The 18,397-nt window shown below is 36.0% G+C and overlaps 1 protein-coding gene across 22 annotated transcripts in view; it reads right to left on the bottom strand.

Moving 5' to 3' along the window:
* CACNA2D1 (calcium voltage-gated channel auxiliary subunit alpha2delta 1) overlaps positions 1–18,397 on the bottom strand; it is a 540,433-nt gene that overhangs the window by 140,170 nt on the left and 381,866 nt on the right. For all 22 annotated transcript variants that reach the window (XM_060414594.1, XM_027968542.2, XM_027968544.2 and 19 more), the window contains one exon: positions 8,605–8,736. In XM_060414594.1, coding sequence (XP_060270577.1) covers positions 8,605–8,736 — 132 coding nt within the window. The remainder of the gene's footprint in view (positions 1–8,604; positions 8,737–18,397) is intronic.

Genomic DNA, 18,397 nt, shown 5'->3' with positions numbered 1-18,397 from the left:
AGCAACTTAGCACAGACACAGACAGATGCAAACATTTTACATACAATTTTATCCTCCATCAAATTATGAGCACATCCCATTTTCATATCAGGATCTTACTTAACTGCTCTCACTTGTGAAATAACTGGACCAATAGTTGACTGCAAAGTTAACAACTCTTCCACCCTTGTAAGTGAAAAATAAGACAGACTTGGCTAAGAGATGGGGTCATATAAAAGAAAACAAAAATATGGTTACAGAATTACCTCTATAAATTGGGATCCTGTGAGAATTTCAATAATATATTATTTTGTGTGTATGTGTGTGCATTTATCAGTTCAGTTCAGTTCAGTCACTCAGTCATGTCTGACTCTTTGGGACCCCATGAATTGCAGCATACCAGGCCTCCCTGTCCATTACCAACTCCCGGAGTTCACTCAGACTCATGTCCATTGAGTCAGTGATGCCATCCAGCCATCTCATCCTCTGTCGCCCCCTTCTCCTCCTGCCCCCAATCCCTCCCAGCATCAGAGTCTTTTCCAATGAGTCAACTCTTCGCATGAGGTGGCCAAAGTACTAGAGTTTCAGCTTTAGCATCATTCCTTCCAAAGAAATCCCAGGGCCGATCTCCTTCAGACTGGACTGGTTGGATCTCCTTGTAGTCCAAGGGACTCTCAAGAGTCTTCTCTAACACCACAGTTCAAACGCATCAATTCTTCAGTGCTCAGCCTTCTTCACAGTCTAACTCTCACATCCATACATGACCACTGGAAAAACCATAGCCTTGACTAGACAGACCTTAGTCAGCAAAGTAATGTCTCTGCTTTTGAATATGCTATCTAGGTTGGTCATAACTTTTCTTCCAAGGAGTAAGCGTCTTTTAATTTCATGGCTGCATATATATATATATATATATATATATATATATATATATATGTTGTTTTTGCAAGTAATACAACTGATCAATCATACACAGAAAAGCAAATTGTATAATTTACAATATAAATTGAAGGTAAACTATGACCATGAGACCACTAAACTTTGGCCAATGTTGCATAAGAGGAAAGGTTTTGTGTGATTTCCAGAAAGTGCCTTAAAAAGAGAGGGAATACTATTCTTTGTCCCATAAGAAAAAAAAACAACGGTGGACACTGCAGAATATATACTCAGAGAATGTCAGAGAAATAAGATGGAGAAGGCAAGGGCAACCCACTCCAGTACTCTTGCCTGGAAACTCTCATGGATGGAGGCGCCTAGAAGGCTGCAGTCCATGGGGTCGCGAAGAGTCGGACATGACTGAGTGACTTCACTTTCACTTTTCACTTTCATGCATTGCAGAAGGAAATGGCAACCCACTCCAGTGTTCTTGCCTGGAGAATCCCAGGTATGGAGGTGCCTAGTAGGCTGCTGTCTACGGGGTCGCACAGAGTTGGACACAACTAAAGCGATTTAGCAAGACAGGAGTGTAAACCCTTGTATGTGAGGCTTCCTTATCAGCCCTGGTCTGCAACTGATATTCTTTGACTGAGTAAGAAATAAACCTCTATAGTGTTGAAATCACCATCGTTTTGGATTTCCTGTAACTGGTAGCTAGTTTTATTCCTAAGTGATGCTTCGACTCTAATCATTATTAGTATAAAAAAGCAATAAGGTAATCATTTCAACTTAAAGTGTATTCATACAGCATTCAACAAATATAATTAAACATATTTATAGTTAAACTTCATATCCATTCACAAATATCAAAGTAAAAAAAAATCAGTCTTTTTTCTTTTTTAAGAAAACTGATCACTGAAAGCAGTTATTCTTTTATAAATAAATACCTCAAAATGCTGAGGCTCCATTGCTATTATGTTTTCTTCAAATTAACCAGAAATCTAGCAAATGCTCCCTTTATAAATAACTAAAAAGGTATTCTTTGGACTGCTCTGTCATCTGTTATTTGCTGTTTAAAACATTTTAAAGGTTATTTTTCAAGAAGAGTTAAGCAGCTTAAGAATAATTGGCTATACACATGGCAAAATATGTCCCTCTATATACTCTGCACACAGGTTCCTTCACATTTTATTTTAGCAAAATCCTAGCAGATCCAAGAACAAGAAAGTGTCTCCATAAGAAATATTTAACACTAATTCAACATATACCTGGAGAAGGCAATGGCACCCCACTCCAGTACTCTTGCCTGGAAAATCCCATGGACGGGGGAGCCTGGTGGGCTGCCATCTGTCGGGTCGCACAGAGTCAGACACGATTGAGCGCTTTCACTTTCGCTTTTCACTTTCATGCATTGGAGAAGGAAATGGCAACCCACTCCAGTGTTCTTGCCTGGAGAATCCCAGGGACGGGGGAACCTGGTAGGCTGCCGTCTATGGGGTCGCACAGAGTCGGACATGACTGAGGCGACTTAGCAGCAGTAGCAGCAACATATACTAAGTTCCTATTCTGTAAACCCATGTTTTTGAAATAAATAAACGAAAGAGGATGAAGAAAGAACAAATGTTTAATAAGACATTTAATTAATGATTAACTAAAAATGCAACATGAAGTTTAAGAGATTTAAGTTTTATCCTCTTTTTATAAGTGGAACTAATTACCAAAAAAGAATAAGTGCTGTCTATATTGGCATTCTGACAAGCCAGTAACTTCTAATTACAGTCCCAATTATTGCAGTAATTGGTACAATTTCAAGAGACACTAATAGATAAAATGTGTTTTCTATGCCTATAGTTTTTATGATGCATAAAAATTCAAATAGTTGAAAGCAGTTTTAATAACATTAAGATTAATTTATATAAATCAATTAAGGGCTTCTAAAGGAAGTGAAGTGAAAGTCGCTCAGTCATGTCTGCTTCTTTGCAACCCCATGGCTATAGACCATGGAATTCTCCAGGCCATAATACTGGAGTGGTAGCCTCTCCCTTCTCCAGCAGATCTTCCAAACCCAGGAATTGAGGAAGCACTCATAAATTAAACTGATTGTCCAGTCAGCACATATTCAACCCATATTCATCAGATATGGGTTCCAGCTTCAACTCTGCCATGACATGCAGTACGACTAGGGCAAGTACCTCTAGTTTATCCTATAAAACAAGGACTGTGGTGTAGCAAATGAGGTCTAAATGCATAAGTAAATAAAGGTAGTGCCTGTGTTGGAAATCACCTTCTTCAATCGTCCCAAGTTACTGGTTAAGAAATAGGTTCAGAGATATGACTTAGCCATGAAAGTTTCAATATGAATCAAGAACTCCTCGCAATACAATGTTCCTCCTTCTATTATCACACAGCCTACCTATCTTCTAAGTTGGACAGGAGAGAGGAGAAAAAGGAGAGGTGGAGAAGGAAGAGGAAAAGGAGGAGAAAAGGGGAAAAAAGAAGAAAAAGACATACAACAACCATTTTTATACCATATTTCCATACATATCAACCAAAATTAGAAAACAGACAAATTACTGATATTCACTCTAAGGACAGATGTTAGAGGTCAAATCCACCCCCAGTCATATCAAACTGCTATCCAGAATTGGCTCTGCAGAGGAGCCCTTATATTATGTCAGCTCTGGAGGCAGTAGTGCCTCCATGCAGTTTAAATAACCTGAAAAATGGAAATCAGCAGAGTGGCTAATCATCACTGGCTTTTTCCTAAATGTCTTAGCAAATAAGAAGCATTTAATTTTTTTCTCCTCTTAATTCTACTTTATCCTTTTTGTTTAACAGCTCAAGTCTGAATACTTCCCCAAGGGTACCATGATATCAAGATATGGCAGTGCAACTTAAATACTGGCTATCAGGTTAGATACCTGGTTAACCCACTCACACTATTAGCTCTGCTTTAAGCAGCATCTTACTATTTCCCAAGAACACATTTTATTTTAGATCTTATATTGTGAGTTAGAGGATTGTAGTTTCTACAAACTCATTTACAATAATATGGCAAAAAAGGCTTTAAAGGTAGTTTGTAGAATTAAAAAAAGAAGAAAAAGCACAAATTTTGCATTTATATTAATACATGAAATAGATTCTTGGATCCTCATAATGCCATGAGGTAACAGGAAAGTTTATTTCTCATATTTTCTCATAAACTCAGTGCACGAGAGATAGGATTAATAAATTTACGAAAAGGAAATTAGGGACATCCAATTAAATTTCAATTTTAATTAAAAAAATTTTTAGAGTAAATACTAAATACTTTTTAAGAGTAAATATTTCTCAAACATCATATACTTAGGCTGAAAAATCCTTTGTTATCTGAAACTGAAATTTAACTGGGCATTCTTGAGAAGTGACTTAACTAAGGTCATAGGTTAAAACCTACATCTCTGACCAACTCCACCATGTGGAGTTACTGCGAGTACTTTTCATTATATTATCCCATCCATCACAACTCTCAGGGGATAAATCGAAACATTTGCTGTTGTTGTTCTTTAGTCACCAATTCATGTCTGACTTTCATGACCCCATGAGCTGTAGCCCACCAGGTTCCTCCATCCATGGGATTTCCCAGGCAAAATTACTGGAGTGGGTTACCATCTCCTTCTCCAGGGGATCTTCCCAACCCAGGGATTTAACTTGTGTTAAATCCCTGCCTTCAAAGAAGGCGGATGTTTTTTACCACTGAGCCACCTGGAAAGCCCCAAGGTTTCAGTTTCCCAACCAGGGATCAAACCTGGGCTATCCAGTGGCTCAGTGTCCTAACCATTAGGCCACCAAGGAACTCTAAAATGGAAACATTAGTGCTCATATTTATTTTTAGATTTGATGACTAAGGCTCAGAAAATTTAGAAGACCCATCTAGTTTCTCACAGTTAGTTGGGAGATCCTAGCCTGAGGTCCAAATCTTGCCATGTAAAATCCAATTAGGTAATATGTATTCTATTTTAACTCACAAGTAAGATAATTAACAATAATTAAAGGCTATTTTGACCTTCGTTTTAACAGACAGTAATCAGGGATGAGCTGTTCCACATTATTTTGTTCAGTATCAAAATGGAAAGACTAAAATCAGAGAGGAAAGTATGGCTTACTGAGAGATTTTTTAAAATCCTTCATTTTAAAAGACTCTTTAAACCTAAAGACATGTAAAATGTGTTAAAAGCATGCCTTAGTATACACAGAAATATAGAGGTCCACTGTTAAATTATCATAATGTCTTAGTGTCTTTACTAAAGACATTTGATTCTATTAGAGCATTATTATCATGAAGAGCAACTCATTTAGCCTCAAAAAAGACAAAAATCCTGCCATCTGTGACAACATCAATGAACCTGAGGGATATTATGCTAAACAAAATAAGCAGGCACAGAAGGACAAGTACTATATGGCTAGGTAGTTAGAATAGGAAAAAGGAGCCCAAAATGGTGGTAGCTAAAAGAAAAAGAAAGGAAAAGCCTGTAAAAATGGAACAAAAGAAAATCCCAGGACCATACTGAGAACCTCAGGTGAAACAAACAGCCTGGCTAGCCCAGTTTACATAGGGAAGGCTCAGGGGGAGGAGAGAAACCATATAAAAAGAGAAGCCAAGATTGAGCCTTCTCTTCTTTTGGGTCAACCACCCTCGTGCCACGGGGATGTATTTTCCTTTGCTTGTCAAATAAAACTGAGCTGTAACAGAGAGGTAACACTAGGTCCGTCATGTCAAATTTTTGCTGCAATGAGACAGACCCGAGGAAATTACACTGGCCCCTAATGATATATCACTTACATGAGGAATCTAAAATAATCAAACCTATAGAAGGAAAGTAGAATGGTGGTTGCCAGGGGAAAGTACAAGTGGGGAAGTATCAGTTAAAGAGTTTACAAAGTTTCAGTTATACAAAACCACTAAGCCCTCGAGATCTTCTGTACAGCATAGAACCAGAAGGTAACAATACAGTATTGTACACTTAAAGTTTTGCTAAGAGGGTATGTTGGGCTGTGTTCCACAGGCCTGCAGCTTTAAGGCTAAAGAGCCTGGATATAGTGACAGAGACATCAATGGTTTAAAGGACTGGGGGATCTTATGGGTCTGAAGCAAGGTCCTGAACCAATACTCCACCATGTGTGGTTGCTGGTGGGCCGAAATATAGCCCACTCATAGCTGGAAGTGGAAAGTGGGGAGGGAATGAGGGAAGGAAGGGGGGGAAGTTTCCAGTTATAGGGAGGACTGACACAGATCTCAGCTTAGCTCATAGGTTCCCAGTGAAAGCAGCAGAGAGCATGCCCCTCACTGTTCTTTGATAAGCTATCAAGTATATAAAGCCGATATAAAGCTTAGAATAATCACAAGCTGGGGCTGGGAGCAAGTATGCAGGTATTTATTAATTAGGTTCTACCTATTATTAAGAGTGAAGGTCAGTCAGGTGAATAGATTGTAGCTGAAGCAGGGACTCATCCCCATGAGTGGGGATGGACAGAGAATAAGAGGGTAGTCATCTTGGCTGCTCATTCCTCCCTCCATGCAGGATAGATCTTATATTAAGTGTTTTTATAACACAAAATATACTAATAAGTAAGACAGTAGGAGGAAACTTTTCCAGATGATAAATAGGTTGATGACACTGATTGTGGTGATGGTATCACCAATGTATACTTATCTCCAAATTCATCTTGTTATATATATTAACTATGTACAGCTTTTCATATGTCAAAAATTTTTTTAAATAAAAGAGCACCTCAGCAACGTACTCACTGAAATTTCATCGAGTGTATTCCATAGCAATCAAGAGAGCCATTATGAGACTCAGAGATGATTTGTTGAGTTAAATCTTAAAAAGCATGGTATTATAGGAAAGCCCAGGGTTACTTCCACAACTAACATTCTGGGGGGACCATATGGATTCAGCTAAACTAAATCTTTACGGAGTTTTTCCAAGGTGAAAGAGGACAAATGTCAATATGTTAGGAAGTATATGATTAGGCTTAAAAAAAATTTAAAGCCATAATCCCTCAATTAGCATTTAAAATAAAATTTACTGGTATGCTTAAAAGTTAACCACTTCTAAAAAGACTCATCTTGGAAAAATGTACATAGTAGGATCTATCTTTCCTCCCACCTCTTGACCCCAGTGTTCTCTCTTTCTTATACAATCTGTCCTTCCCTTCTCCTTCCTATTTCTCTAATACTCTGTGTTCTTTCTTTTGCAGCATCATCAACTTCCCTGTAGTTCTGGGCTCTAGGTTTCTCATTATTATCATATTTTCTCTTACTTATCTTTTTCCTCCTATCCTCAGCTGCTCATAAATGGAATTTTGTATTGAGTTAATACAGTTTAAAGCTACATAATGCTGTAAGTTATTGATAAATATAAATAATTATAGTCATGTACTGTGTTATTGTATACTAATTATAAATTATAAATTTTATAAGACCTGCCATAATATTAAGGTATATTATATTAGGCTTACTATGTACATGAACAATAAATGCCTTTTTCTTTATATTACATATGAAAGTTTTCAAATTCCTGATATATGATATTGAACATATTAGTAATGTAAGAGTATTTTAGAAGAAGTTTTGTATTATACTGAACAGTATTTCCAAGTAGAAAATTCATCTATTATAGCAAGCTATGTGATATCTCCCCAACATCTGGTATTAATGTTTACATTTTGGTAGTGTGCATGAATTTTTTTCAACAATGAAATACCAGTATGCCTTTCCTAGCCCACTGGATTTCTGCAAAAAGTAATTGTCAATGATCTTACTATCTGGCACTTATTGCAAGAAGTTATATATCTTCACCTAATTTTAGAGCTATTTAGTTTGATGATGCCCACATACTTTTATCCACAAAGACATACATTATCTAATCTCTATTTCACCCCCTTTTCACTGTTGTGACTTTTTATTGTTAACAACTCTAATGTTAAATGTTTTAAAAATGCAAGTCTAAATAAACTCTCATATATGCTATGTTTTTTAAAGCCTAATGACCTAGTATGCATCCCATAACTCTGTCTCACTTTGAGAAAGAAAATGCATTTGTGCTTGTCAGCTTGCTTGGAAAGGTGGAAAAGTTAAAAATACCAACACATATTTCACTTAAAGTCTTTTCAATAGATTCTCAGTATGTACTAGTGATTAATCTTTCATTTTCATTATAAATTTATTTCCTCTTAAACTTCTATATAAGAATAAAGGATATTACACAAGGATTTATTCATGTTAATTTTTAAAATATATTCTCATTTTAACGAATCCACATTTACTGATTAAAGAAAAGCATTAATAACTTTCAATATAAACACACAGACTTAAAATCTGGAAAGAGATCTTTCAATTAGTTTCTAAAATTTCTATTCAGTTCTCTAATATGATTCGCAGCTTGGTCCATGCTATGCAGTTGGATTCTTAGAACTGTTTTAGGATTCATGACAACCTCCTGTTCCAGGTCACAGATACCTGCTCACAGTCTCAACGGCCCTGCCTGATTTCACATGACAATGGTTCCAGCTACTTCTCAGGTATTTTGACTTAAAAGTGATTTTGGTAGTTAAAGAGCCATGTAAGGAGGAATGTCTTTTCTTAAAAAAGCCATGTAATAACCATCTTTTACCTAATAGGAGAAGGTAACAGAGTGTTGTCAAGAAAAACTAGTCCAGTATTTACAATTTTACTTGATATCTATGGAATCACTAAGTACTTACCTGGATAATATCGGGCCAGGCCTGTGGCACTGCCAAACACCTGCCACAATAATGAAGGATCTTCTTCTCGATTTTTCTTGAAAACTTCATCTAAGGCACTTGTCCAGTTGAGTTCATTTAATACAATTGTTGCTACCAAAAGTGAAAGAATGGAAGAATCAATCAATTCAAATTTGTAATTAGTAACTGAGCCTGTTTTCATACATGTGCATAGTAATGTTATATATATTTCATTGCTTTATCTATAAAAGCACTCTGATCTGGTGGTAATCAAAAAGTTTAGACATGGAATCATTTCTTCAAACAAATGTTTATATGATGGTGGCCCTACTGACATTTAGGGGCTGGGTGACTTTTTTGTAGTGAGAGTTGTTTTGTGCTTTGTAGATGTTTACAAGCATCTCTGGCCTCTACACCCTAGAAGTCAGTCCATGTTCCCAGTTGTGATATGCAAAACTGTCTTTAGATATCATCACATAAGCCCTGGGGAGCAAAATTACTTTCTAGTGAGAACCCCTGTGACATATACAATTTAAAACAGGCAATAGTCAAGCTCTGCTGGCTGAGAGGTGGTGGGAAGCATTCTTCCAATTGAGGCAGTTCTAAAGAAACCTACAGGGCACCTTAGGACAGAATTTGATGACTACTTTCCTCAACTATTGATGTTTCTCTATGATATACTAACATGGTTTGATCTGTTACTTGAATTAAAAAAAAAAAACAGATGTCTGTCATTGAGCATAGCTAATTAACTGTATTTCTGTAACAACAAAAATGCATACATGTTCATAAAGAAAAACTCATTCAGAGGCTTGACAACATCAGTAATAGAAGTAAGATGTAGCTGATACCTTATCACTAGCTTTATGAATAATACTTTTCTTTTTTCTGGTTAGTTCAACTAACAATTAGAGTGTAGTGCTAACAAGGGACAGGTCATTGATTTTGATACCTACTTATACTGACTGACTGATCCTGCATAGGTATCACAAACATATGCCAGTCATTATAATGAAAGAGGAACAATTATAATATAGCATATAACAGGGCTAAATATAGTTTATAATTATGGCTCTCCATGATCATAGCACCCTATGTCTAACATGATAAAAATTTAATCGGCTTAGAATATTATTTTCCCTTTACACAAAAAAGATGACATATGAGATAATCTCATCTTTCTTGGAGGGCCTTAATATATGTAAAATATGCATCATGCCCCCAGCAGATTAGCAGATTGGGAAAGCTTGCATTTGAGAATATATGTCCAAACCTAAATAATGGACATTAGCTTGGGATAATGACTAGAAATACTGCTTTTTTCCATTCATTTCTGTGACCACAGTAAGTAAAAGAAACAAATACAATCATGGTTAAAACATATGCAAGATGTTTTGAAGATAAAAGAACAAAGAGCTTCTTTCAAGAAAGATGTACAGCATATGTGTTTGTATTTTAAGGTTTTATCATTCACCCAAAAAATGAAAACAAGCATACTGCAAATTGTTCTGGGACCAGCATCCTAATGCATTTCTCATTATTGGAAACTAATGAGTTTCCCATCTTTATGGATGTGATTACCTTCAGAAAGATCAGTTGTGTGTGTAAATATTCATGAGTTGGGTCAGATCCATAGCACATCTGAGATACTAGTGAATTCAAATTCAAAAGCATGATCCAATGAACACTGAATGACCAGTTATACGAAAATTTATATTCACATAGATAACCTAAACTGATACTCACCATCCATGAATATTTATGGTACTACACAAAATAGCACAGAAAAAGAGGGACATCCTCTACCTTTCTTTTTAAGCATTCATGAATTATACAGTTATACTCTACTCAACAAAATAATCATGTTTATTTATGTTCCAGATACTTAGAATAGATTGGGGATTAATGAAGTCTGTCTCTTCAGTTTCCTTGGTTCTTTAATTCAATTAAGCAACAACTGAGATCTAATTATTTTTAATAAATTTTTCTTTGTTTTCAGAGTCTTACTCAGTTTTATTATTTAACAACTACTAAGTATTAGTCTCTTATACACTGACAATGAATTGTACTTTTATGTATTGGGGGAAAAAGTCAAACTCTGAAATGCTATCATCATGGTGATCTGTTTTAAAATAGTAGTTTATATGTTTGAAAATTCTTTTTCAGATAAGACACTGCAAAGTGATTTCCACAAAAGCTGTTCATATGCAAATAAGCAAAGTACATAAAGCTTTTTCAGAATAGACACCTGAAGTGATTTACTCAGAATGAAAGACATGGCAATGTGCAAAGTTTATAAAACTTGACGATGTGTAGCAAGAGAGCTGCATTTGTTGTTGTGTATTTATAAAGACTAGAGTGCAATAATTATTCTTGTAGCCACAATTTTTATTTGAATATCTATCACAAGAAAAAAATTCAAAGGATTTGCCATGGGAGTACAAAATTAGTGCAGAAGAGAGTTTGGCAAAAGTTGTCTATCAAAATGCAGTCATTAATCCAGCAATTCTATTTGAAAGAATTTATACTATGGGGAGACTACAGATATTCAGTCCTGAGGCAGAGAATTTTAGACTGAGAATAATTCTTTTAATTATACTGTTCAAATTCCTTAAAAAACGAAAATAAATTGCGGCAGTAGGAAATATTTTTCTTCAAATTACACTGGAAACCAGTTAAAAATGTAAAAGGAGACATGTAAAATATAGAAGCAAACAAATAAGTATGAATCCTCCTTTATATCCATCTTAGGTAGAAGGAAATGGCAACCCACTCCAGTATTCTTGCCTGGGAAATCCCATGGACAGAGGAGCCTGGCCGGCTACAGTCCATGGGGTCACAGAGAGTTGAACAAAATTGAGCAAATAACACAATAAACATACATTACTTTGGCATTCTATAATAAGTAGATTTTTACCTTCTTAACCTTGTAAAAACTAAATAATCCAGAAATTACTGAAGTGCCAAACATTTCCCCAATTCTATGTTATCAGTGTAAGTAAGGAAAAACAATACTGAAGTAACTGGGTCATTTGCAAATGATGGCATAATAAAACTAATGCAGAACACTAGCAATGCTGAAACTTTTCAAATGCAATTAGTTTTTCTATAAAGCATGATCTTTATATAAATATCCTGAGCAAGAAACCAAGATACAAAGGATTTTCTTTAATTGCATAAATATTGATATAAACTAGTAGCTCACCAATATTTTATGTAATAACTCCAGAATAAGTGCTTTTTCTAAAAGGCCTTGAAATACTTCTTGTCCACCAATAAAACTTAGCTTTCTATTTGGACAGATAACTCAAGAACATAGGGAATAGTTCTGATTGGTTTTCCATAAATCATTTGGCAGTCTTTAAAATTATATTGCATTTTAATTCTCAATTATACTGGATATGTATGGCCTTATTTAATATAGTGTATTCTGTATGTACCCACACCTTTCTTATCTGCCTCCTAAAGTAGTAGTAATGTTTTACATTCACACATTCAAATTTCTAATTTCTTGCTTGAATGGAGTACATGGGTATACACAGAAGTACATGAGTGGCTTATGTATTTTTCACTGTGTAAGACATACTGGCCAATTGTGATCTAGCCTTGAACCTGCTATCAATTACTAATGAACTTATTAGCTAACTGCCTTATGGCTTCCTTAGGAGTAACATGAGTACTGATTTTCTGTCAACTTTTTATAAATTAAGATTTTAATCTTTGAAAATTAGAGTTTGTGAAAACATCTTTCATAGATATTCAAGGCTAAGTTTATTAAAAGCAATGAATGCTGGGAAAGCAAACCTTGACTTTGGGGCCTCTAATCTGAATGGTATAAAAGGATTTTACTGCTAATTGATTCAGAAAGCCAAGCATATGTTTCTCTATATTCTTCTTATATTTAGTTTTCAAAAACATGGCCTTGGTGTTCAGCAATTCTCTCTTGTAGAGGATTCTTTTGTTCAGTTTGGCTTCTCAAGGGAAGAAAGAAAAATCTAATTTGTAACAGCATAAAAGAAGGACCTTTCATTTGCTGCTAATTCTTCTAAAATACGTGACATAGCTGTATCTTGTTTATGACATGAATGTGGAATCATTAACAAGTTCAGAATCCAATTTTCTCCTGCAAACTTCAGCCAAGAAGTACTCCACTACTGCTCCCACTCAAGTCTGAATTTATTTTGTTGACTTATTCAGGGTTCTGGGCCTCACCATGTGTTGAAGGCACTATATAACTATTTGAAAAACCTTAAGATTATTTATACTATCAACTATAGCTTTGAAATGAAGCAGAAATATGCTAGAAAAAAGAAGAGAAACAATTTTTATGATTTACTGAAAATATAAAATAACTGATAAATATGCATCACAAATATACTTTATAAAACATAAAATATTTTGGCAGGTCTTTCCTAAGACTTGTAAATCTTGAAGTTATATAAGGGAATGGATAGTAACAATTATTTTTAACAACACTAAATATGATACAATTACATAATTTAAAACAGGGAACTGTCCAAAATGTTTACTACACTATTGCCATTTAATCATATCATTATCACAGACTTGCATTAATATAAAATTAGCATGTATTATTTAAACTATTTCCACTGATAGTAACAGTCAGTAATACTGTATTAACAGCAAGCAGATTAGTTAACTATTTTCTATCCACTATCACATTTTACTAAAAAATGATACTTAAAACAAGACACTATTAGGTTGGTACAAAAGTAACTGTGGTTTCAGACCATGATTTTAAATCATCATAACTAGGCTCCTGGAAAACTCAGCAGTGGCCACAGGACTGGAAAAGGTCAGTTTTCATTCCAATCCCAAAGAAAGGCAATGACAAAGAATGCTCAAACTACCTCACAATTGTACTCATCTCACACACTAGTAACGTGATGCTTAAGATTCTCCAAGCCAGGCTTCAGCAATACGTGAAATGTGAACTTCCAGATGTTCAAGCTGGTTTTAGAAAAGGCAGAGGAACCAGAGATCAAATTGCCAACAACCGCTGAACCACTGAAAAAGCAAGAGAGTTCCAGAAAAACATCTATTTATTTTCCACAATGAAAGAGATAGGAATACCAGACCACCTGACCAGCCTCTTGAGAAACCTATAAGCAGGTCAGGAAGCAACAGTAAGAACTGGACATGGAACAACAGACTAGTTCCAAGTAGGAAAAGGAGTACATCAAGGCTGTATATTGTCACCCTGCTTATTTAACTTATATGTAGAGTACATCATGAGAAATGCTGGGCTGGAGGAAGCAAAGCTGGAATCAAGATTGCCGGGAGAAGTATCAATGACCTCAGATATGCAGATGACACCATCCTTATGGCAGAAAGTAAAGAAGAACTAAAAAGCCTCTTGATGAAAGTGAAAGAGGAGAGTGAAAAAGTTGGCTTCAAGCTCAACATTCAGAAAACAAAGATCATGGCATCTGGTCCCATCACTTCATGGGAAATAGATGGGGAAACAGAGGAAACAGTGGCTGATTTTGTTTTCCTGGGCTCCAAAATCACTGCAGATGGTGATTGCAGCCATGAAATTAAAAGACGCTTACTTCTTGTAAGGAAAGTTATGATCAACATAGACAGCATGTTAAAAAGCAGAGACATTGCTTTGTCAACTTTTGTCTGTCTAGTCAAGGCTATTGTTTTTCCAGTGGTCATGCATGGATGTGAGAGTTAGACTATACAGAAAGCTGAGCACAGAAGAATTAATGCTTTTAAACTGTGGTGTTGGAGAAGACTCTTGAGAGTCCCTTGGACTGCAAGGAGATCCAACCAGTCCATTCTAAAGGAGATCAGTCCTGGGTGTTCATTGGAAGGAATGATGCTAAAGCTGAAACTCCAGTACTTCGGCCATCTGATGTGAAGAGCTGACTCATCTGAAAAGACCCTGTTGCTGGGAAAGATGGATGGCTGGAGCAGAAAGGGACGACAGAGGATGAGATGATTGGATGCCATCACAGACACAATGGACATGGGTTTGGGTGGACTCCGGGAGTTGGTGATGGACAGGGAGGCCTGGAGTGGTGTGGTTCATGGAGTCGCCAAGAGTTGGACACGACTGAGCAACTAAACTGAACTGAACTAGTCTCAAACATATCTTCATTAATCAAAATAGGAACCATTAACAAGCAACACATTTTTGTCAATGAAAAATAAGTTTGTTTTTTCCTGTAGCACAAAAATTTGTGCTTCAGGATTTGATGAACTCTTGGAAAGTACTGTCTGCCTCCTTCTGCTTATGGAAGCATTCTCCCTGCAAAAAGTTTTGCAAATGATTGAATAAGTTTGTGAGAGGTCAGGTGAATATGGCAGAATTGGCAAAACTTTGTAGTCAATTCATTCAGTTTTTGAAGCAACTGGTTGAGCAATGTGTGGTCAAGTGCTGTCATGGAAAAGAACTAGGCCCTTTCTGCTGACCAATGCCAGCTGCAGGAGTTGCCATTTTTGGTGCATCACATCGATTTGCTGAGCATACTTCTCAGATGTAATGGTTTCTCTGTGATTCAGAAAACTGCAGTGGACCAGACTAGTAGACGACCACCAAACAGTGACCATGACCTTTTTTTTGGTGCAAGTTTGGCTTTGGAAAGTGCTTTGGAGCTTCATCGCAGGCCACTAAGCTGGCCATTGCTGATTGTCTTATAAAACCCACTTTTCATCATGCGTCACAATCTGAGCAAGATATTGTTTGTTGTTATTGCACAGAATAAGAGAAGAGGACATTTCAAAATGACAATTTTTTTGACTTTCAGTCAGCTCATGAGGCACCCACTTATTGAGCTTTTTCACCTTTCCAATTTACTTCATATGACAAATGACTGTAGAATGGTCGACGTTGAGTTGTTGGCCAAAGCTCATGCAGTTGTAAGAGGATCAGCTTCAATGACTGCTCTCAATTGGTCATTGTTGACTTCCTATGGCTGGCCACAATGCTCCTCACATTCAAGGCTCTCACGTGCTTTGCAAAACTTCTTGAGCCATCACTTCACTGTACATTCATTAGCAGTTCCTGGGTCAAATGTGTTGTTGATGTTGTGAGCTGTCTGACCTGCTTTACAACCCATTTTGAACTCAAATACAAAAATTGCTCAAATTTGCTTTTTGTCAAATATAATTTCTAAAGTATAAAAGAAATATAAAATAATCAGCAAGTAATAAGTAATTACCAAAAAATACAGTGAGAAATGTACATTAAAATGATGTGTAACAATCACATTTATATAAGAATGTATTCCAATATCAAGTGGAAAAATTCAAAAATGCAAAATCACAATTACTTTTGCAGCAACCTAAAAATATTACTCTTTTTTACATGATAAAAATAAAATCTAGAAAGAGTAATTTACCAAAATACATACACAGGCAGTCATAGACACAGTACCCAAATAAGTCACATTTCAACATCCTCACTGTTTATGAGCTGTTTACTTCTAGCTTTCATTATTTATGTAGCTCTAATTTAGAATTTCAAATCTGAAAAAATAAAAATCACCTATACATTTGTAAATACTGTTTCTCAATCAATTGAGATTGTTCCTTTCAGCAATATCTACAGACATTTTTGATGGTCAAGACAGGTAGTATAGTCTGAAGTTAGGATGGTTGATTCCTCCAGCTCCATTCTTCTTTCTTAAGATTGCTTTGGCTATTTGAGGTCTTTTGTGTTTCCACATGAATTGTGAAAATTTTTGTTCTGTAATAGTTGTGTGAAAAATGCCATTGGTAATTCGATAGGGATTGCACTGAATCTGTAGATTGCTTTAGGCAGTATAGTCATTTTTACAATATTGATTCTTTCAATCCAAGAACATGCCATCTCTCTCCATCTGTTTATGTCACCTTAGATTTCACTCATCAGTGTCTTATAGTTTTCTGAATACAGCTCTTTTGATTCCTTAGGTAAGTTTATTCTAGGATATTTCATTCTTTTTGTTACAATAGTGAATGGGATTGCTTGCTTAATTTCTCTTTCTGATTTTTCATTGTTAAGTGTATAGGAATGCAAGAAATTTCTGTGTATTGATTTTGTATCCTGTGACTTTACTAGATTCACTGATTAGCTCCAATAGACATCACTCCAAAGAAGACATACTGATAGCTAATAAAGTCATGAGAAAATGCTCAACATTGCTTATTATGAGAAAAATGTAAATCAAAACTACAATGAGATATAACTTCACACTGGTCAGAATGGCCATTATCAAAAATATACAAACAATAAATGCTGGAGAGGATGTGGAAAAAATAAACTCTCTTGCACTGCTGGTGGGAATGTAAATTGATACAGCCACTAGGGAGAATAGTCTGGAGATTTCTTAAAAAAACTAAGAGTAAATCCACCATATGACTTAGCAAACCCACTACTGGGCATATACCCTGAGAAAACCACAATTCTAAAAGATACATGTACCCCAGTGTTCATTGCAGCACTATTTACAATAGCCAGGACATGGAAACAATCTAGACGTCCACTAACAGGTGAACGGATAAAGACATTTTGGTACGTATATACAATGGAATATTGCTCAGCCATAATAAAGGAACACATTTGAGTCAATTCTAGTGAGGTGGATGAACCCAGAGGCTGTTTTACAAGTTAAATAAGTAAGAAAGAGTAAAACAAATATCATATATTAACACATATATATGGAATCTAGAAAAATGGTACAGATGAATCTATTCATAGAGCAGCAAAAGAGACCAAGAACAGACTTGCATACACAATAGGGGAAGACAAGACTGGGGCAATTGAGAGTAGCACTGAAGCATATACATTACCATGTGCAAAATATATAGCCAGTGAGAATTTGCTGTATGATGCAAGGAGCTCAACCTGATGCTCTGTGACAACTTGGAAGGGTAGGATGGGGTAATGCGTGCAAGGGAGTTTCAAAGAGGGAGGGGACATATGTATACCTATGGCTGATTTATGCTGATGTATGGCAGAAACCAGCACAACATTGCAAAGCAAGTATCTTTCAATGAAAAATAAAGAGAAAAACCAACAACAACAACAACACTAGTAGTGGAGTCAGGACTTCACTGGAGGTCCAGGATTTAAGATTCTGAGCTTCCAATGCAAGGGGCAAGGGTTTTATCCCTGGTCAGGGAACTAAGATCCCACATGCTACAAAGCACGACCAAAATAATAGAAAAGAAAGACTACTAGGAGTTCTATCAGCATTTGGTAGGTAAAAACCCAAGACACTCTCCAAACTCATTCTATGAGGCCACCATCACCCTAATACCAAAACCTGACAAAGACGTCACAAAAAAAGAAAATTACAGGCCAATATCACTGATGAACATAGATGCAAAAATCCTCAACAAAATTCTAGCAATCAGAATCCAACAACACATTAAAAAGATCATACACCATGACCAAGTGGGCTTTATCCCAGGGATGCAAGGATTCTTCAATATCCGCAAATCAATCAATGTAATTCACCACATTAACAAATTGAAAACTAAAAGCCATATGATTATCTCAATAGATGCAGAGAAGGCCTTTGACAAAATTCAACATCCATTTATGATAAAAACTCTCCAGAAAGCAGGAATAGAAGGAACATACCTCAACATAATAAAAGCTATCTATGACAAACCCACAGCAAACATTATCCTCAATGGTGAAAAATTGAAAGCATTTCCCCTAAAGTCAGGAACAAGACAAGGGTGTCCACTTTCACCGCTACTATTCAACATAGTTCTGGAAGTTTTGGCCACAGCAATCAAAACAGAAAAAGAAATAAAAGGAATCCAAATTGGA

The sequence above is a fragment of the Ovis aries genome, chromosome 4 (assembly GCF_016772045.2).
Source record: "Ovis aries strain OAR_USU_Benz2616 breed Rambouillet chromosome 4, ARS-UI_Ramb_v3.0, whole genome shotgun sequence".
Lineage (NCBI taxonomy): Eukaryota > Metazoa > Chordata > Mammalia > Artiodactyla > Bovidae > Ovis > Ovis aries.
The sequence above is the reverse complement of the archived record's forward strand: the minus strand, read 5'-3'. Positions and strand labels throughout refer to the sequence as shown.